This window comes from Piliocolobus tephrosceles, chromosome 21 (assembly GCF_002776525.5).
Source record: "Piliocolobus tephrosceles isolate RC106 chromosome 21, ASM277652v3, whole genome shotgun sequence".
In the NCBI taxonomy this organism is placed as follows: Eukaryota; Metazoa; Chordata; class Mammalia; order Primates; family Cercopithecidae; genus Piliocolobus; species Piliocolobus tephrosceles.
Genome location: NC_045454.1, coordinates 40723454 through 40743509, shown reverse-complemented (window position 1 = coordinate 40743509; position 20056 = coordinate 40723454). Strand labels below are relative to the sequence as shown.

Genomic DNA, 20056 nt, shown 5'->3' with positions numbered 1-20056 from the left:
ATAGGGTTTCACCATGTTGGCCAGGCTGGTCTAAACTCTTAGACTCAGATGATCCACCCACCTTGGCCTCCCAAACTGTTGGGATTATAGGTGTGAGCCACACTGTCTGGCCATTTTATTTTCCTTTCTGGAAAAAGGCTTTTAAAAATGGTTTTCCAGGGTACTTTCATATACAGCAATACAGATGATAAAAGTAAACATAACACCATTCAATTTGGTTTCATTTATATTATTTAATTTTTCAACAGTTAAGAAATCAAAAAATTCTATCAACCTTAATTGGATCTCCCTGAATCTAAAAAGTGCAAAGAAAAAAATTCTACAAATAAAAACATGTAAGAGTCACTGAGGTGGTATGAAGAACCCTGAGAAGGTGACATTTAATGTGAGACATGAAATAATATATTAGTGTAAAAACTCAGGGCAAAGCCAGGTGCAGTGGTTTATGCCTGTTAGCTCTGCCCTTTGAGAGGCCAAAGCTAGTTCAAGACCAGCCTGGGGAACAGAGTAAAACCACCATGTCTACCAAAAAATAAATAAATAAATAAAAAATTAGCTGAGCATGGTGGCATACACCTGTAGTCCTAGCTATTCAGGAGGCTGAGGCAGGAGGATCACTTGAGTCTAGGAGGTCAAGGCTGGAGTGAGCTATGATCACACCACTGCACTCTAGCTTGGGCAACAGAGTGAGACACTGTCTAAAAAAGAAAGAAAGCAAAGAAAACAAACAAACCCCTCAGGGCAGAGGATTCAGGGTGGATGGCAGGGTACCAAGCATAAAAGAAGCTGTCTCCCCACCTAGACAACAGTTTTACTGGCAAAATCTGTCTGATTGAGCTATTTTTATTTTTTGACACAGAGTCTTGCTCTAATGCCCAGGCTGGAGTGTAGTGGCACCATCTCAGCTCAATGCAACCTCTACCTCCTGGGCTCAAATGATTCTTGTGCCTCAGCCTCCTGAGTAGTTGGGATTACAGGTGTGCACCACCATACCCAGTTAATTTTTTGTATTTTTAGTAGAGATGGGGTTTTGCCATGTTGGCCAAGCTGGTCTTGGACGCCTGAACTCAAGCGATCCACCTGCCTCAGCCTCCCAAAGTGCTGGGATTGCACGTGTGAGGCACCATGCCAGGCTTGATGGAGCTATTTTAAAACACTGCAGTCAGCTGAGCACAGTGGCTCATGCCTGTAATCCCAGCGCTTTGGGAGTCCAAGGCTGGAGGACCACCTGAAGTCGGGAGTTTGAGACCAGACTGACCAACATGGAGAAACGCTATCTCTACTAAAAATACAAAAATTAGCCAGGTGTGGTGGTGCATGCCTGTAATCCCAGCTACTTGGGAGGCTGAGGCACGAGAATCGCTTGAATCTGGGAGGCGGAGGTTGCACTGAGCCAAGATCATGCCATTGCACTCCAGCCTGGGCAAGAAGAGTGAGACTCCATCTCAAAAAAGCAAAACAAAACAATACACTACCGTCTATTGAAGCCTTGAAAATTCCAGAAAATGACTTGGATGGTAAACTGTGGTTAATTGTGGCCATTTCAACATTCAGCATAGGACCAGCTGGCCTTCTCCCCACTACCTCTGCTGCAGGCAGCCATGCACATGTATTTTCCTCCAATTTGGCACTGGGGTCTCTCAGGAGTGTGGCTATGAACTCTAGTGCTGCCATGATGGGGCTATAGGACATCTAGTTGTGATGTGTTACAGTGTGCTTTTCACGGGAAAAGCACTTTTCAAGTTTAACTTTGGCTTAGGAGTTCACTTCATTCTGGTGAAGGGACTAATGTTTAAATGTTAATCAGTGACTAGGTGTCCCTCACAGGAAACTTGGTTATAGTGGCTGATGTCCTTGAGGTTCTTGTCTGACCTGCATCCAGTTAATTTCTTTTTTTTTTTTTTTTTTTGAGATGGAGTCTTGCTCTGTCGCCCAGGCTGGAGTGCAATGGCATGACCTTGGGCTCACTGCAACCTCCGCCTCCTGGGTTCAAGCGATTCTCCTGCCTCAGCCTCCCGAATAGCTGGGATTACAGGTGCCCGCCACTACACCCGGGTAATTTTTCTATTTTTAGTAGAGGCAGGGTTTTACCGTGTTAGTTAGGCTGGTCTCAAATTCCTGACCTCAGGTGATCCACCTGCCTCGGCCTCCCAAATTGCTGGGATTACAGGCATGAGCCACCGTGCCCGGCCAGCATCTAGTTAATTTCTATCAAAATAGCCACTCTATACAGAGCCTTGACCTGGAAATAAGTTGGAATTTGGTGTAGCAGTCAGGTGAGACATGTAGGAGGGCATTGAGCAGGCCAATATATGCACTGTGGGAACTTCAGAAGGAGAAGAGAGAGAGAGAAGGTGAAGGGAGAATATTTTGAGAAATAATGGCTGAACACATCTTAAATTAAGTGAAAACCATGGATGTAGACATCCAAGAAGTTCAAAGAACTTTAAGTAGGATGAATGCAAAGAGAAACACGTGAATGCACATTATACTAAAGCTGTCAAAAGCCAAGGACACAAAGAGAATCTTGAAAGCAGCAAAAAAGAAGTGATTCATCACATATAAATGATCCTTCATAAGATCAGTAGATTTCTCATAAGAAACGTTGGAGACCAGAAAATACTGGGCAGATGTTAAAGTCAAAGTGCTAAAAGAAAAAAAAATGTGGCCAGGTGCAGTGGCTCACATCTGTAATCCCAGCACTTTGGGAGGCCAACGCGGGTAGACACCTTGAGGTAAGAAGTTTCGGGTCAGCCAGGCCAACATGGCAAAATCCATCTCTACAGAAAATACAAAAATTAGCCAGGCGTGGTGGCATATGCCTGTAATCCTAGCTACTCAGGAAGCTGAGGCAGAAGGATCACTTGAATACAGGAGGTGGAGGTTGCAGTAAGCCGAAATCACGCCACTGCATTCCAGCCTGGGCAAAAGAGTGAGACTCTGTCTCAAAAAAAAAAAAGAAGAAGAAGAAAAGAAAAGAAAATGTAACCAGACATATAGTCACAGCTACTCAGGAGGCTGAGGTAGGATCACTTTGGCTTAGGAGTTCAAGACCAGCTTGGGCGATATAGTGAGACCCTATGTCAAACGTAAAAACAAAAACAGTCAGCTGGGCATGGTGGCTCATGCCTGTAATCCCAGCACTTTGGGAGGACAAGACAGGTGATTCAATTGAGGTCAGGAGTTTGAGATCATCCTGGCCAACATGGTGAAACCTCATATCTACTGAAAAAAATATAAAAATTAGCCAGGCGTAGTGGCGTATGCCTATAATCCCAGCTACTTGGGAGGCTGAGACAAGAGAATCACTGGAACCTGGGAGGCAGATGTTGCAGTGAGCCAAGACTGTACCACTGCACTCTAGCCTGGGCAACAGAGCAAGTCTCCATCTCAAAAAAAAAAAAAAAAAAGTCAACTAAAAATCCAACATCTGTTTTTCAAAAGTGAGAAAATAATTAAGACATGCCCACATGAAAAAACTGAGGTAGTTTTAAAAATTATTATTAGATGTGCTCTGTGAGAAATGCAGAGTATTTTGCAGTTTGAAATAAAAGAACATTGGGCAAAACAAAAACAAAAACAAAAAAACAGCACTGGATGGTACTCGGAAGGTGTAGGTGGAAATAAAGATCTTAGTAAAAAGAAATACATGGAAAATTATAAAAGCTAGTATTTTTCTTTATTTATTTAGGACAGGGTCTCACTTCCATTGCCCAAGATGTACTGCAGTGGTGCAATTTTGGCTCACCATAGCCTCGACCTCCTGGGTTCAGGTGATTCTCCCACTTCAGCCTCCTGAGTAGCTGGGATTACAGGGGCATGCCATCAGGCCTGGCTAATTTTTTGTATTTTTAGTAGAGCAGGGGTTTTGCCATATTGCCCAGGCTGGTCTTGAACTCCTGACCTCAAGTGATCCGCCTGCCTCAGCCTCCCAAAGTGCTGGGATTACAGGCATGAGCCACTGTGGCCAGCCTTAAGGGCTTTCTTATCATTAATTACTTTATATGAAAATGAATTAAACTCACCAATAAAAAGGCAGAGATAGGCAGAATGGGTGAAAAATATGATCCAACTATATTCTGTCTACTAGAAACTCATTTTAGATCTCAAGACACAAATAGATTGAAAGGGAGGGCATGCAGAAAAATATTCCATGCAAATAGTAATCCGAATAGAACAGGGGTGGCTACACCAGTATCATACAAAATAGAGTTTAAGCCAAAAACTGTTCAAGGAGACAAAGAAGAACACTATTTATAAAAGAGTCAATACATACAGAATGTACAACAATTATCAACCTACTTGCACTAAACAACAGGGGCTCAAAATAAATGAAGTAAACATTAACAGAAATGAAGAAGAAATGGAGAGTTCCACAATAAGAGTTTGAGACTTCATACAACATTTTCAAGAATGGAGAGAACAATCAGACAGAAGATCAATAAAGAAATGAAAAAACTTCAACAACACAATAAATAAAACAGAGAGACAGAATGACATATACAAGCATACTCCACCCAATGATAGTAGAATACACATTCTGGTCAAGTGCACATGGAACGCTCTCCAACACAGACCATAATTAGGACATAAAACACAAAAGCTCTTCAAACAATTCTAAAAACTGAGATAATAAGATGTATCTTTTTCTTTTTGAGACAGGGTCTTGCTCTGTCACCTAAGTTGGAGTACAGTGGCATGACCACAGTTCACTGCAGCCTTGATTCCTCAGGCTTAAATAATCCTCCCATCTCAGCCTCCTGAGTATTTGGGACCACAGCCTGGAGTGTACGCCGTCACACCTGGCTACTTTTTTCAAATTTTGTAGAGATGAGGCCTTACTATGTTGCCCAGGCTGGTCTTGACCTCCTGGGTTCAAGCAATCCTCCTACCTTGGCCTCCCAAAATGTTGGGATTATAGGCGTTAGCCACCATATCTGGTCTCAAATGTATAGTTTTCAAATACAATAAAATAAAACTACAGATTATTGGAAAAAAATACACAAATAAGTGTAAATTAATTCACTCTTCAACAACCAATGGGTCAAATGAGAAGTTGCAATAGAAAATACCTTAAGACCATGAGACTCTGTCTCAAAAAAAGAGGTTGGGAGTGGTGCCTCAAACCGGTAATCCCAAAAGTTTGAGAGGCCAAGATGGGAGGATTGCTTGAGACCAGGAGTTTGAGACCAGCCTGGGCAACACAGTAAGACTCTATCTCTACAAAAAAAAATTTAAAAATTAGCCAGACACACTGGCATGTACCTATAGCCCCAATTACTTGGGAGGCTGTGGAAAGAGTGTCACTTGAGCCCAGGAGTTGGAGGCTGCAGTGAGCCCTGATTAGGCCACTGCACTCCAGCCTGAATGACAGAGTGAGATTGTGTCTCAAAAATTAAAAAACAAAAAAAGAAAAAAGAAAAGAAAAAGGGAAAATACCTCGAAACCACTGAAAACAAAAACCTAACACATCAGAACTTATGAGATGCAGCAATGGTAGTGCTAAGAGAAAATTTTATAGCTTTAAATGCGTTGATTGGCTGGGCGCAATGGCTTACACCTGTAAGCCCAGCACTTTGGGAGGCCAAGGTGGGTGGATCACAAGGTCAGGAGTTCAAGACCAGCCTGGCCAACATGGTGAAACCCTGTGTCTACTAAAAATATAAAAACTTATCTAGTGGTGGGCACCTGTAATCCCAGCTACTTGAGAGGCTGAGGCAGGAGAATCACTTGAACCGGGGAGGCGGAGGTTGCAGTGAGCTGAGATTGCGTCACTGCCCTCCAGCCTGGGTGACACAGCAAGACTCCATCTCAAATGGGGAAAAAAAAAAAGCATTCATTGAAAATGAAGAAAACTCCAATAAGTATTCTAATTCTTCAGTTTAAGGAACTAGAAAAGGAAGTACAAATTTCTTTAGAAAGGTAGTAGACAAACAGGGTGTGGTGGTACATTCCTATAGTCCCACCTGCTCAGGAGGCTGAGGGAGGAACATTGCTTGAACCCAGGAATTCTACGCTACAGTGCATCATAATCATGCCTGTGAATAGCCACTACACTCTAGCCTAAGCAACATAGCAGGATCCTGTCTTTAAAAATATTTTTTAAAAGGTACTACAAAGAAGTAAATAATAAAGATTAGAGCAGAGATAAAGCAAATAGAGAATATAAAAACAACAGACAATATTACTGACACCAAAAGTTGGTTTGTGGAAAAAAATGGAAGAAGAAACAAATTCTAATTCATTTTGTGAGGCCAGCCTCACTTTGAGATGAAAGCCAAGAAAAGACATTACAAGAACAGAAAAAGACTACAGAATACCTTTTATGAATATTGAAGCATAAATTCTTCATAATATCCAGCATAATTCTTCATAGTATCAAGACAGGATGTCCACTTTCAACAGTTCTGTTCAATATACTAACGGAAGTTACAGCTAGAGAAATAAGGTAAGAAAAAGAAAGAAAAGGAATCCAAATTGGAGAGAAAGAAGTAAAATTATCTGTGTTTACAGATTACATGATTCTATATGGAGAAAACACTGAAGACTCTACAAGGGAAAAATAAAATTTTAGAGCTTATAAAACAAATGCAGCAATGTTGCAGAATACAAAATCAATACACAAAAATCAGCTGCCTTTCTGTAGAGTAACAATGAATAAACAATCAAAAAGACAATTAAGAAAATAATTTTAGTTATAAAAGCATCAAAAAAAGTAAAACACTTAAAAATAAATGAAACCAAGAAGTCAGTGACGTGTACACTGAAAACTACAAAACATTCCTGAAGCAAATTAAGGAAGATAAATAAATGGAAAGATATCCCATGTTCATGGATTCCAAGACTTACTATTGTTAATATTAAAATACTACCAAAATCAATCCACAGAGTCAATGTGATCCCTATCAAAATCCTAACAGCCTCTTTCTTATACAGAAATAGAAATGCCTATTCTAAAATTCATTTCAAATCTCTAGGGATCTCTAATACCAAAATAATCTTGAAAAAGAACAATGTTGAAGAATTCACACTGCCTTATTTCAAAACTTACTACAAAGCTACAGCAATCAAAACAGTATGGTACTGGCATAAGGACAGATAGGCCAATGGAATAGAATAGACAGCTTAGAAATAAATGCTTATATATATAGTGAAATGATTTTTGACAACAGTGCCAAGATCATTCTTTGGCAGAAGGACAGTCTTTCAAAAAATGGTGTTGGGAAAACTGGATTATCTACATGCAAATAATAAAAGTGAACCATCACATTACATCATGTATAAATAGTAACTTATATTTAATCAAAGACCTATACTTAAAAGCTAAAACTAAAACTATAAAACACTTAGAAGAGGCTGGGTACAGGGGCTCATAGCTGTAATCCCAGCACTTTGGGAGGCCAAGCAGATCACTTGAGATCAGGAGTTGGAGACCAGCCTGGCCAACATGGTGAAACCCTGTCTCTACTAAAAATATAAAATTTATACAGGTGTGATGGTGGCTGCCTGTAATCCCAGCTACTTGGCTACTTGGGAGGCAGAGGGACGAGAATCCCTTGAACCTGGGAGGTGGAGGTTGCAGTGAGCCAAGATCACGCCTCTGCACTCCAGCCTGGGTGACAGAGGGAGAAAAAAAAAATTACTTAGCAGAAAACATAGAGGACAATTTTGTTATGGTTGGCAATGATTCATTGGATATGACATTTAAGGCAGAGGCAACCAATAAAAGACAAACCGGACTACATCGAAATTAAAAACTTTTGCGCACCAAAGGACAATCTCAAGATGAAAAGAAAACCTACAGAAAGGGAGAACACATCTGCATATCACATATAAAATAAGGGCTTAATACCCACAGTGTATAAAGAATTCCTACAACTGTCTTCCAAGCACTTGGGAGCTGGAAAAAAAAAATTTTTTTCAAAATATTAAAAATTAAAAATTTTAAATAAGAATTCCTACAACTCAACAACAAAACACAAATGATTCAATTTTAATATGAGCATAGGATTTTAAAACAAACTGGTTCAAAAAATATATAAACAACCAACAAAAACAAAAACCAATGCTCATTATTATTGGTCATTAGGGAAATGCAAATCAAAACCACAATGAAAAACCAGTACAGAACCATTAATTGGCTTCTATGAAAAAAAAAAAAAATACGACATAACCAGTATATGTGACAATGTGGAAAACAGAAACCCTTATGCATTGCTGGAGAGAATGTAAAACATTGTAGCCACTTTGTAAAGCAATACACCTGTTCCTGAAAAAGGTTTACACCAATTATTCTGTGAACCAGCAATTCCACTCCTAGGTATATATCCAAAAGAAGTGAAAGCAGGGACTCACACAGACATATACATACCATATCCACAGTGGCCTTATTGATAGCAGCCAAATTATTACTGTGGAAACAACCCACATTTATCAATATAAAAATGGATAAACAAAGTATGCTTTAACTATACAGTGGAAATTTATTCAGACACAAAAAAATGAGTTCCTGATACATGCTACCACATGGATAAACCTTGAAAATGTTCTGCTAAGTGAAATAAGCCAGACACGGAAGAGCACATGAATACTTCCACATATATCTCTCTCTATGAATAGTTAAATTCACAGAGAAAGTAGAATGGAGATTATCAGTACTTTGGGGTAGGATGGAATAGGTAATTACATGTATGGAACACTAAGAAGATATAGCAAGTAGCACAGAAACATGTATAAAATGATCACTTCCTGGGTGTATTCTAGTTTGTACCAGCACTGTAAAAGACACTTCCAGATGGGCAGTTCCAGTGGTTAATGTTGGTAGTTCAAAGCCTAACACTGCCCTCTAGGCAACATCGTGGAGGTCTATTTGAGATATATTTCTCTGCAAGTTATTCCCATGAACACTCCAAGGAAACAGCTCTTATCAAGGCCCCCAGTGACCAAATACTTGCCAAAATCTACACTCAACCCTTTTTCCTTGTCTTATTCAAATTCTCAGTGACCTGTGACATAGCTGACCACTCTCCCCACATTGAAATACCTTCTTCTGGAGGCTACCAGGAGAGGACACCCATGTTTTCCTCCTACTACTTCATTGGGTGTTGGAAGCCATCATGGAGTGAGGAAGTCAATGATTTCAGGAGCTTCTCCACTATTGATGCAATATCAGGAATATCTCAAATGCTGCAAGTAAGGGAGGTTCGTGGGGAAGATGATCTATGACATGCTTGAAGACTTTACTGAGGAACACACTGACAGGACAAGAGCATTGCCATCTTTATAACACCCCTCCATCCTAAGTTGTAAGTTTCTAATTTGGCCACCTGGCCAAAACTGCAAATGTCAGCCCCACCCATAACTTCAACAGAACATAATGGCCCTAACCATAACAGAACAGCTAGGACTTCCCTAACCCCTCCTTAATATAATTTTGTTTCAAAGCACACTTCCCCACTGGGCCCTTTAAAAAAGCCTCAGGCTGTAAGAAAAGTTTGCACCTGACCCTGCCGGCTGGAAGCCCTTCTCAGGTTTACTCTCAATAAACCTGTCTCAACCGTTGAGCCACCTTCTCATCTCTCCTTTCCTTAATCTATCTCAACATACATAAGAGAGCATAAACACTTACTAACAAGGAACTTGAAGATATACTGAAATTCTCTATAGATAATGATGATAATGATGATGCAGAAGACTTAGAAGAGGTAGTATCAAAGATGTGACACTTGAAAAATTTGCAGCAGTTTTTGGGGCATCTACAGCCTCTGCAAGGTGAAAGTATTAAAGATTACAATCCTCATAGGGCGCAGTGGCTCACGCCTGTAATCTCAGCACTTTGGGAGGCTGAGGCGGGTGGATCACCTGAGGTCACGAGTTCAAGACCAGCCTGGCCAACATAGTGAAACCCCATCTCTACTAAAAATAAAAATTAGCCAGGCATGGTGGTGGATGCCTGTAATCCCAGCTACTCTGGAGGCTGAGGCAGGAGAATCAGTTGAACCTGGGAGGTGGAGGTTGCAGTGAGTCGAGATTGCGCCACTGCACTCCAGACTGGGTGATAAGAACGAAACTCCGTCTCAAAAAATAAATAAATAAACAAAAAGATTGCCATCCTCAAGTAAGATCCTTCAATGGAACAAAGCCTTTGTGACACCTGAGGGATAACATGCCAACAAACACTGCAAGGATATTTAAAGAAAAATAACCAACTTCCTACAATGTTTCTAACTAAATATCTGCAAATATGAAGATAGATCTTTCAATGTGTACACATCTTCAGCTCTCATGCTGAACAGATCCTGACATTAGTATTATTTAGTCTCTTCCAAACTCAGCATCTGCAATCAGAACCTGGTTCATCCAACACAGATGATCATCCTGACATCTTGTCAGGATTCAAGTGAGCCTGATGTCTCACTGCTTATCTACACTGCCACCCATCTAGTCACCTCAGTGAATTATATTAGGCACCATACTGTAGTAATCATCATCATCATCATCATCATCATCATCATCCTTGGGTTATCAAGGAAGAAGGACCAGGATTTTCGTAAGTGTTAGCACACGATTCCAGGTCATTAAATAAAAGCAATCTATGATTGCTGAAAAAAAAGAAACTGTAGATTACAGGCTCATTCCTGTAATCCCAGCACTTTGGGAGACCGAGGCAGGCAGATCACCTGAGGTCAGGAGTTCGAGACCAGCCTGACCAATATGATGAAACCCTGTCTCTAATAAAAATACAAAAAAAAAAAAAAAAAAATTAGTCAGGCGAGGTGGCATGTGCCTGTAATCCCAGCTACTCGGGAGGCTAAGACAGGAGAACTGCTTGAACCCAGGAGGCAGAGGATGCAGTGAGCTGAGATTGTGCCATTGCCCTTCAGCCTGGGCAACAAGAGTGAAACTCTGTCTTAAAAAAAAGAAAAAAAGAAATTGTAACATTCTAGGTGACATGTACTATGTAGGCAGGCCTGCGATGACTGGGTCTGTTCTCAACATTATAGGATTATTTTCATGATTCTCTAAAAAAAATACAATAAAATGACTATTTACATAGCTTTTACAACACATGAGGTATTTTAGTAAACTACTTTTTATTTTTACTTTTACAAAAGCTTTGGGTTGGTGAAAAATTAAATAATCTAGGCATGATTTACAGGATGCAGGAGGATGTGGATACGTTACATGCAAATCTCATTTTATAAAAGGGACATAGCATCTGTGGATTTCGGTACGCTTAGGGGGTCTGGAACCACACCAATCCCCTACAAATGGTTAGGGGATAAGCATATTCAAAAGAAACATCTTAAGGCTTTACCATGTGTTTTCATTCTTGAGGCTTATCTCCTATGTGATTTATTTCACATTTTTGAAATGAAATAAAATTAATGAATGCTTTCCCACATTTATAAAGTATCTCTCCAGTGAGTCCTTTTATGTCTATGCAAGGAACTGAGAGAACTCAGTGTCTTCCCACATTCCTTACATTCATGCATCTTCTCTCCAGTGTGAATCCTTTCATGTCCTCGAAGGAAACGGGAACGAGTGAAAGCTTTACCACATTGTTGACATTCATAAGATTTCTTTCCAGTGTGAATTCTTTCATGTCGTAGAAGGCAAGTGAGCCAAGAGAATGCTTTCCTGCATTCCTTACATTCATATGGTTTCTCTCCAGAGTGGATCCTTTCATGGACTTTTAAGTTACCAAAATGACTGAAGGCTTTCTTACATGTTTTACACTCAAAAGGTTTTTCAGCTGTGTGGATCCTTTTATGTTGAGAAAGGTATGTGAAACAACTGAATGCTTTCCCACATTCCTTACACTCATATGGCTTCTCTCCAGTGTGAGTTGTTTTGTGATTTTGAAAGGAATAGAAATCAATAAAGGCTTTCCCACATTTACATTTATAGGGTTTCTCTCCACTATGAGTTGTTTCATGCCTTCGAAGGGAACTAGAAATACGGAAGGCTTTACCACATTCTTTACATTCATAGGGTTTCTCACCAGTATGAGTCCTTTCATGTCTTTGAAATACACTGGGATAAACAAAGGCTTTCCCACATACCTTGCATTTATGAGGTCCATCTCCAGTGTGCATTATCATATGACTTCGAAAGCTTGAACGATGAGATAATGCTTTTCCACACTGCTTGCATTCATAGGGTTTCTCTCCAGTGTGAGTTCTTTCATGACTTTGCAGTGAACTAGGACAATCAAAGCCTCTCCCACATATCTTACATTTATGAGGTCCATCTCCAGTGTGCCTTATCATGTGTCTTTGAAAGCTTCCCAGATGATGAAATGCTTTCCCACATTGCTGACATTCATAGGGTTTCTCTCCGGTGTGAGTTCTTTCATGTATTCGAAGCGAACTGGAAACACTGAAGGCTCTTCCACATTGTTTACATTTATAGGGTTTTTCTCCAGTGTGAGTTCTTTCATGTCTTACATGGGAACTGTAATCAGGGAAGGCTTTAGAACAGTGCTTGCATTCATATGGTTTCTCCCCAGTGTGTGTTCTTTCATGTCTTTGATAGGAACTGTAAATAGGGAAGGCTTTAGAACACTGCTTACATTCATACGGTTTCTCTCCAGTGTGAGTTCTTTCATGTATACGAAATAAACTAGGCCAAAAAAAGGCTTTCCCACACAACTTACATATATAAGGTCCACCTCCACGTTGTACTATTATGTGTCTTCGAAGGTTTCCCGAAGAACTGAAGGTTTTCCCACATGCCTTACAATCATAGCGCTTCTTTCCAGTGTGAGGTCTTTCCTGTGTTTGAAAAGAGTGGTGATAATTGAAGGCTGTCCCACATTGTTTATGTGTATGTGGCTTTTCTCCATATTGCTGACACTCATCTGGTTTGTGTCCAGCATCAAATGTAATGTAGCAATTAAGGAATGAACAACCCATGATGACTTCTCCATGCACACTGCTTTCACATGGATCTACTCCACGAGTTTTTTCATTCACAGTACTACCTGGAATCTGGCTACTTTCACTGAATCTCTCTACGATAAGACATCTGTAAAACATAAGAAGTATATTAATAAAGGTTTATTTATAAATGACTTTATATTTATTAGTAGGTACTGGATTTACATTTTACATCATCATGCAATGTGTAGGCTTTATGCACTGCTCGAACGTGAATGGACTGAATGTTGTACAAGATAACTAGAGCCCAGCTGTTTTGACAATGATAAACACATGGAATTCTTTTTTTTTTTTTTTTGAGACGGAGTCTCGCTCTGTTGCCAGGCTGGAGTGCAGCAGTGCAATCTCGGCTCACTGCAACCTCCACCTCCCGGGTTCAAGTATTTCTCCTGCCTCAGCCTCCTGAGTAACTGGGAGTACAGGCATGCGCCACCATGCCAGCTAATTTTTGTATTTTTAGTAGAGATGGGGTTTCATCATGTTGGCCAGGATGGTCTCAATCTCTGGACCTTGTGATTGCCCACCTTGGCCTCCCAAAGTGCTGGGATTACAGGTGTGAGCCACCACGCCTGGCCGAATTCTTCATATTATTTCTAAGGGAACTATTTTTGCAAACACTGAATAGCTATGTCACATTTAAGTATATGTTTCTGGAGAAAATTTTCTAGGAATAAATTTGTACTGGGCTTGTTCATTTTCTTTGCCTAGTTATATAATTTCCTGTCATCCTAAGAATTGCTCCACAGATACATGTCTTTCTCTTGTGAGTGCAAATTACCTTAGGCTCCTCCTGGGATTTTTGTGCTGATCTTCAACGTCTGTGTCTTCCCATTTCATTCCTAAAAGGTGGACACAGAAAAAACACTGTAGATTATTATGAAATTCTAAAAACACTATAAGATTTTATGTACAATGGAATCATGCATGATTCATTCACTGAATTATAGCTGACTCTTGAACAACATAGGTGTGTTCCTCACAAGTCCACTTATTTTGTATTTTTAAGAGTCTCAGTCTCACTCTGTCACCAAGCTGGAGTGTAGTCGTGTGATCTCCATTCACTGCAACCTCTGCCTTCCAGGTTCAAGCCATTCTCCTGCCTCAGCCTCCCAAGTAGCTGGGACTACAGGTGTGCACCACCATGCCCAGTTAATTTTTGGATTTTTAGTAGAGGCAGGGTTTCAGGTGGGTTTCGAACTCCTGACCTCAGGTGATCTGCCCACCTCGGCCTCCCAAAGTGCTGGGATTACAGGCGTAAGCTCACAAGTCCACTTACATACAAATTTCCTTCAGTCTCTGCTACCCCTGGGACACCAAGACCAATCTCTCCTCTTACTCAGCCTACGCAATGAGAAGATAATGAGGATGAAAACCTTTATGATGACCCATTTCAACTTAATGCACAGTAAATACATTTTTATGTATTTATGATTTTCTTAACATTTATTTTCTCTAGCTTACATTATTGTGAGAATATAGTATGCAATACATGTGACAGACAGAATATGTGTTAATCAATTGTTTTTGTGACCAGTCAACTGAAGGGTAAGTTGTGGTAAACAAAAAGTTACGGGAATATGTACAACTGGTTGGCGACCCGGCACCCTTTAACCCTGTGTTGTTGAAGGGTCAACTATATCCCCTTTCCATATTTCAAATCATTCAACAGCATTGGTGACCCAGAAAAAAATATCTTTAATTGACTAAATGAAGACATAATGTCATTTTTACCTATACAGTCCAGGTTCCTAATGGTTTCCCACATCACATCTCTGTACAGAGTCTTCTGTGATGGACCCAGCAAAGCCCACTCTTCCTGGGTGAAGTTCACAGCCACATCCTCAAAGGCAACTGAATCCTGAAACATTCCATATGTACAAAGGAGGAAGGTTGAGACTGACAGTACCAAAACTTTACACCCACTTCATAAACTTTGCATGATACTATTGTTTCTAAGCAATGATTCAATGACATGGTAAATCCACCCTTATTCTCTGTCCACACTTCCTCCAACACAGCAATTCTGATGCTAGAATTGAATGTTGTTGTATAAATAATAGTCAAATAGGAACAAGTCTCTTTTTGATAACTTAAATGAGTGAATTTTATTGCCAGGATCATCCCTAATGTCTACTTTATAGTGGGTCTGTAATTCCTGTCATGACAAAGTCCTACGACTCACTGTGCAAGAAGAGGAGTCCTGAGATTGTATATATGTACAGATGCTGGTTAACAAAGTTGGATCCTTCATGTACTCTGGCACTGGATTTATACAGGGTCTCCACCAACATAACTAACAACAGGTGCTGAGTATGCATAAACTGTTTATGGAAAAAGTATAGTATTTGCTTAACTCTTATCTTCTCTTGGGGAGCTTGGAATTTTGTTACATGCTCAGCAGTGGGAGCATAGCTGATCAGCCAATGCTAGGTTTGAATGTTTGTCCCCACCAAAATGCATGCTGAAACTTAATCCGCAATGTGACAGTAATGAAAGGTGGGGCTTGAAGAGGTTATTGGGTCTTGAGGATTTGGATCTGAAGAAAATCAAGATTAGGCCGGGCACGGTGGCTCAAGCCTGTAATCCCAGCACTTTGGGAGGCCGAGACGGGCGGATCACGAGGTCAGGAGATCGAGACCATCCTGGCTAACATGGTGAAACCCCGTCTCTACTAAAAAGTACAAAAAAAAGATCCAGCCACTGCACTCCAGCCTGGGCGACAGAGTGAGACTCTGTCTCAAAAAAAAAAAAAAAAACTACCCGGGTGAGGTGGCGGGCGCCTATAGTCCCAGCTACTCTGGAGGCTGAGGCAGGAGAATGGTGTAAACCTGGGAGGCGGAGCTTGCAGTGAGCTGAGATCCGGCCACTGCACTCCAGCCTGGGCGACAGAGCGAGACTCTGTCTCAAAAAAAAAAAAAAAAGAAAATCAAGATTAATCCATTCTTGGATTAACAGCTTAAAGAATAAATGGGTAGTGACAGAGTTGGACTTATGTCCCTATGAGAAGAGAAAGAGACCTGAGCTAGACACTCAGCTCCCTCATCACATGATGCCCTGTGCCACACAGGGACTTGAGAGAATCTCCACCAGCAAAGAGGTTCTCACCAAATGTCCAGCCTTGACCTTGGACTTCCCCACCTCCAGAACTACAAAATACATATATTGTTTCATTTAAATCACCTAGCTTCAGGTATTCTATTATAAGCAACAAAAAACACACTAAGGTAGGCACAAGGAAACACTCTGGGCACTGAGTCTCTAATGAATGACATTCATAAATAACTTTTCAAAATGTTTACTGCAACATGTTACTTGGGGGATTCAGCCCATCCTATGTGATTACACTAAGACAGAACATTTAGAAGCTGGCAACAGGTTTCCTCAAATGTAGCAAAGCAAGACAAAAGACTAATAAAATATACTTCACCATCCCAATGCAAAAATTTTAAACTTTTTATTAGATAATGTCAAAGGAGAATAAAGGGGACAGATTGCACATGTTCTTAGAAAGAACTCAATGTCACCTCTTATGAATATCAATAATATTCCCTAAATAGCTAAATCAGACCTTTAGTAGTCAACAACAACAACAAAAAAATGATATCCCCAAACCTAATAGAAGTCACAAATGTATAAAAATGCTAAAAGCTTTCTCACCAACAAAGTGACAGCTTCACAAGAACAGATAAATAATTTTTTTCTGGTGGGGGGAGACAGAATCTTACTCTGCTGCCCAGGCTGAAGTGCAGTGGCACGATCTCGGCTCACTGTAGTCTCCATCTCCCAGGCTCAAGCAATTCTCCTGCCTCAGCCTCCCAAGTAGCTGGAATTACAGGCATGTGCCAGCACGCCTGGCTAAAACATTTATGATGATCCATTTCAACTTAATGTACAGTAAATATGGTTTCTCTTTTTTTTTTTTTTTTTTGAGACGGGGTCTCGCTCTGTCGCCCAGGCTGGAGTGCAGTGGTGCGATCTCGGCTCACTGCAAGCTCCACCTCCTGGGTTCACGCCATTCTCCTGCCTCAGCCTCCTGAGTAGCTGGGACTACAGGTGCCCACCACCACGCCCGGCTAATTTTTTTTGTATTTTAGTAGAGATGGAGTTTCACCGTGTTAGCCAGGATGGTCTCAATCTCCTGACCTCATGATCCGCCTGTCTCAGCCTCCCAAAGTGCTGGGGGTTACAGGTGTGAGCCACCGTGCCCGGCCGAGAGTTTCCTTAAGTAAGAAAATAAAGCCTGGGTGCAGTGGCTCACACCTATATTCCCAGCACTTTGAGAGGCCAAGGCACGTGGATCTCTTGAGCCCAGCAGTTCAAGACCAGCCTGAGCAACATGCTGAAACCTGATCACTACAAAAAATACAAAAATTAGTCCAGGTGTAGGGGTGCGTGTCTGTAGTCCCAGCTACCTGGAAGCCTGAGGTAGGAGGATCACCTGAACCCAGGCAAGCAGAGGCTGCAGAGAGCCTGGACGATACCACTGTACTCTAGCCTGGACAACAGAGTGACACCCTGTCTCCCCCCAACCAAAAAAGAGAAAAGAAAGTTGGTCCCAAATGAGGAGTTTTCCAAATTTAACTCTGTTAAAATTAGTCATAGTGGCTCACACCTTTAAGTCCAGCATTTTGAGAGGCTGAGGTGGGAGGATCCCTTGAGCCCAGAAGTCTGGGGCTGCAGTGAGCTGTGATGGCACCACTGCACTCTAGCCTGGGGTCACGGAGCAAGGTTCTATCTCAAAAAAAAAAAAAAAAAAAAAAAGTCCATCAAACTGTAGAATGAAATAAAAAGATAAACCACCATCTGGAAATAAATACTAGCAATCCCTCCATGTGAAAACTGGTTAGTATGGACAGTATGCTTAAAAACAAAAAGAAAGGCAGGGTGTGGTGGCTCACACCTGCAATTCTAGCACTTTGGGAGGCTAAGGAGGGTGGATCACCTGAGACTGGGAATTCAAAAACAGACTGACCAACATGGCGAAACCCTGTCTCTACTAAAAATACAAAATTAGCCAGGCATGGTGGTGGGCGCACCTGTAATCCCAGCTACTCAGGAGGCTGAGGCAGAAGAATCGCTTGAACCTGGGAGGCGGAGGTTGTGGTGAGCTGAGATCACTCCATTGCACTCCAGCCTGGGCAACAAGAGCAAAACTCTGTCTCAAAAAAAAAAAAAAAAATGAGAGAAACAAGGCAATAATATCCAAATAAATTAAACATGAAAAAAGACTGAAAATTATTTCACAGAAGATGAAAGACCACAAAGAAAAAATGCTCAACACCAGTGCTAATCAGCAAAAACCAGTGGAGATATGTAAAACATAAATCTTTACAAGGCATAAACACACACACATCCATGGTCTGAGAGTTGATCTACACCTGCTATTAGGATTTCTTCATAAATTTAAACTATCCATAATCTACAATATAGCAATTTTTCCCAATGAATAGTATCTCAATGAGTTAAAAATTCATGAAGTGTTAGCACTTAGCGACAAAGAATAACATTTTCAACAACATCATAAGGTTAACTTGAAAGAACTCAAGTCCCATGAACAGCGAAATGTGTGAGGACCTGGTGACCCACAGCCTCAGACAACAGCATATGTCAAACAGATTGAAGCAAATAAATTGAAAACTTTTCATCGTATTTTCTCCCCTCTCCTTTCACCTCTTCACGCCTTTGGAGTCAATTAAATATTTTTCATTATTCCAACTTGTTTATTTTCTTTGCATTTTAGTTCTATTTTTGTGCATTACATTTTAACAAGCTGCTCCTGGGAAGTGGTTCTCATACTTTATGTGCATTACAAGCATCTGGAGGACTTAATGTAGATTATTAGATCCTACCCCTAGAATTTCTTTCTTTTTTTTTTTTTTTTTTTGACAGAGTCTCACTCTGTTGCCCAGGCTGGAGTGCAATGCCGTGATCTCGGCTCACTGCAACCTCCACCTCCCGGGTTCCAGCAATTCTCCTGCCTCAGCCTCCCAAGTAGCTGGGATTACAGGCGCCCATCACCACGCCCAGCTAATTTTGTGTATTTTTAGTAGAGACAGGTTTTGCCATGTTGGCCAGGCTGGTCTGGAACTCCTGACCTCAGGTGATCCACCCACCTTGGCCTCCCAAAGTGCTGGGATTACAGGTGTGAGCTACCATGCCCAGCCCTTCCCCCAGAATGTCTAATTCAGTAGGACTAGAATACAATCCTGAAATGTGCATTCCTTTTTAAATTTTGATGTTTTGTTTGTATATATTCATGGGGTATAATGTTGCTACATCGATATAGTGCATTGTGGTGAATGAAGTCAGAGCCTTCAGTGCATCCATCACTGCAGCAAGGCACATGTACTCACCAAGCAACCGCCCATCATCCTCCATCCTCCACCCTCCTAGAGTCTCCACGGACCATTATTCCACACTCTGCTTCCATGTGTACACATTATTTACATGTGGGAGGTATATTTGCCCACATTTTTTTTTTTTTTTTTTTTTTTGAGATGGAGTTTCACTCTGTCACTTAGGCTAGAGTGCGGTGGCACGATCTTGGCTCACTGCATCCTCTGCCTCCCGGGTTTAAGCAGTTCTCTGCCTCAGCCTCCCAAGTAGCTGGGATTACAGGCGCCTATCACCAAGCCCAGCTTTTTTTTTTTTAGTAGAGATGGGGTTTCACCATCTTGGTCAGGCTGGTCTTGAACTCCTGATCTCATGATCCACCCACCTTGGCCTCCCAAAGTGCTGGGATTACAGGCATGAGTCACCGTGCCCGGCCTATTCTCCCACTTTTAAGTGAGTACGTGTGGTATTTGTCTTTCTGTGTCTGAATTGTTTTGCTTAAGATAATTGCCTCCCAATCCATCCTTGTTGTCACAAAGAACATGATTTCATTCTTTTTCATGGCTGAATAGTATCCCAATGAGTATGCATACCACATTTTATTTATCCAATCTTCCACTTAGGTTGATTCCATATCTTTGCTTTGTGAATAGTGCTGCAAAATGCAGACAACTGCAGGCATCTTTTTGATGTGCTCATTTCTTTTCCTTTTGGTAGATACCCAGTAGCAGAAATGCCTTTTCATCATAATACTGAGGGCATATTAATGGTAAAATTAACTA

At 41.0% G+C, this 20056-nt stretch overlaps 1 protein-coding gene across 6 annotated transcripts in view; it reads right to left on the bottom strand.

Moving 5' to 3' along the window:
- Nucleotides 1-11074: 11074 nt before the first annotated feature.
- Nucleotides 11075-20056, bottom strand: part of ZNF442 (zinc finger protein 442) — a 32956-nt gene continuing 23974 nt past the window's right edge. For 4 of the 6 annotated variants that reach the window (XM_023188753.2, XM_023188755.2, XM_023188751.2 and 1 more), the window contains 3 exons: nucleotides 14673-14799; nucleotides 13720-13780; nucleotides 11075-13029 (listed from right to left, as the gene is read on the bottom strand). In XM_023188753.2, the coding sequence (XP_023044521.2) occupies nucleotides 11406-13029; nucleotides 13720-13780; nucleotides 14673-14706 (1719 nt within the window). In that variant the 5' untranslated portion in view covers nucleotides 14707-14799 and the 3' untranslated portion in view covers nucleotides 11075-11405. Of the gene's footprint in view, nucleotides 13030-13719; nucleotides 13781-14217; nucleotides 14283-14672; nucleotides 14800-17977; nucleotides 18000-20056 lie in introns of those variants that run through there. The other 2 variants (XM_023188756.2, XM_023188754.3) reach the window with 2 other exon arrangements.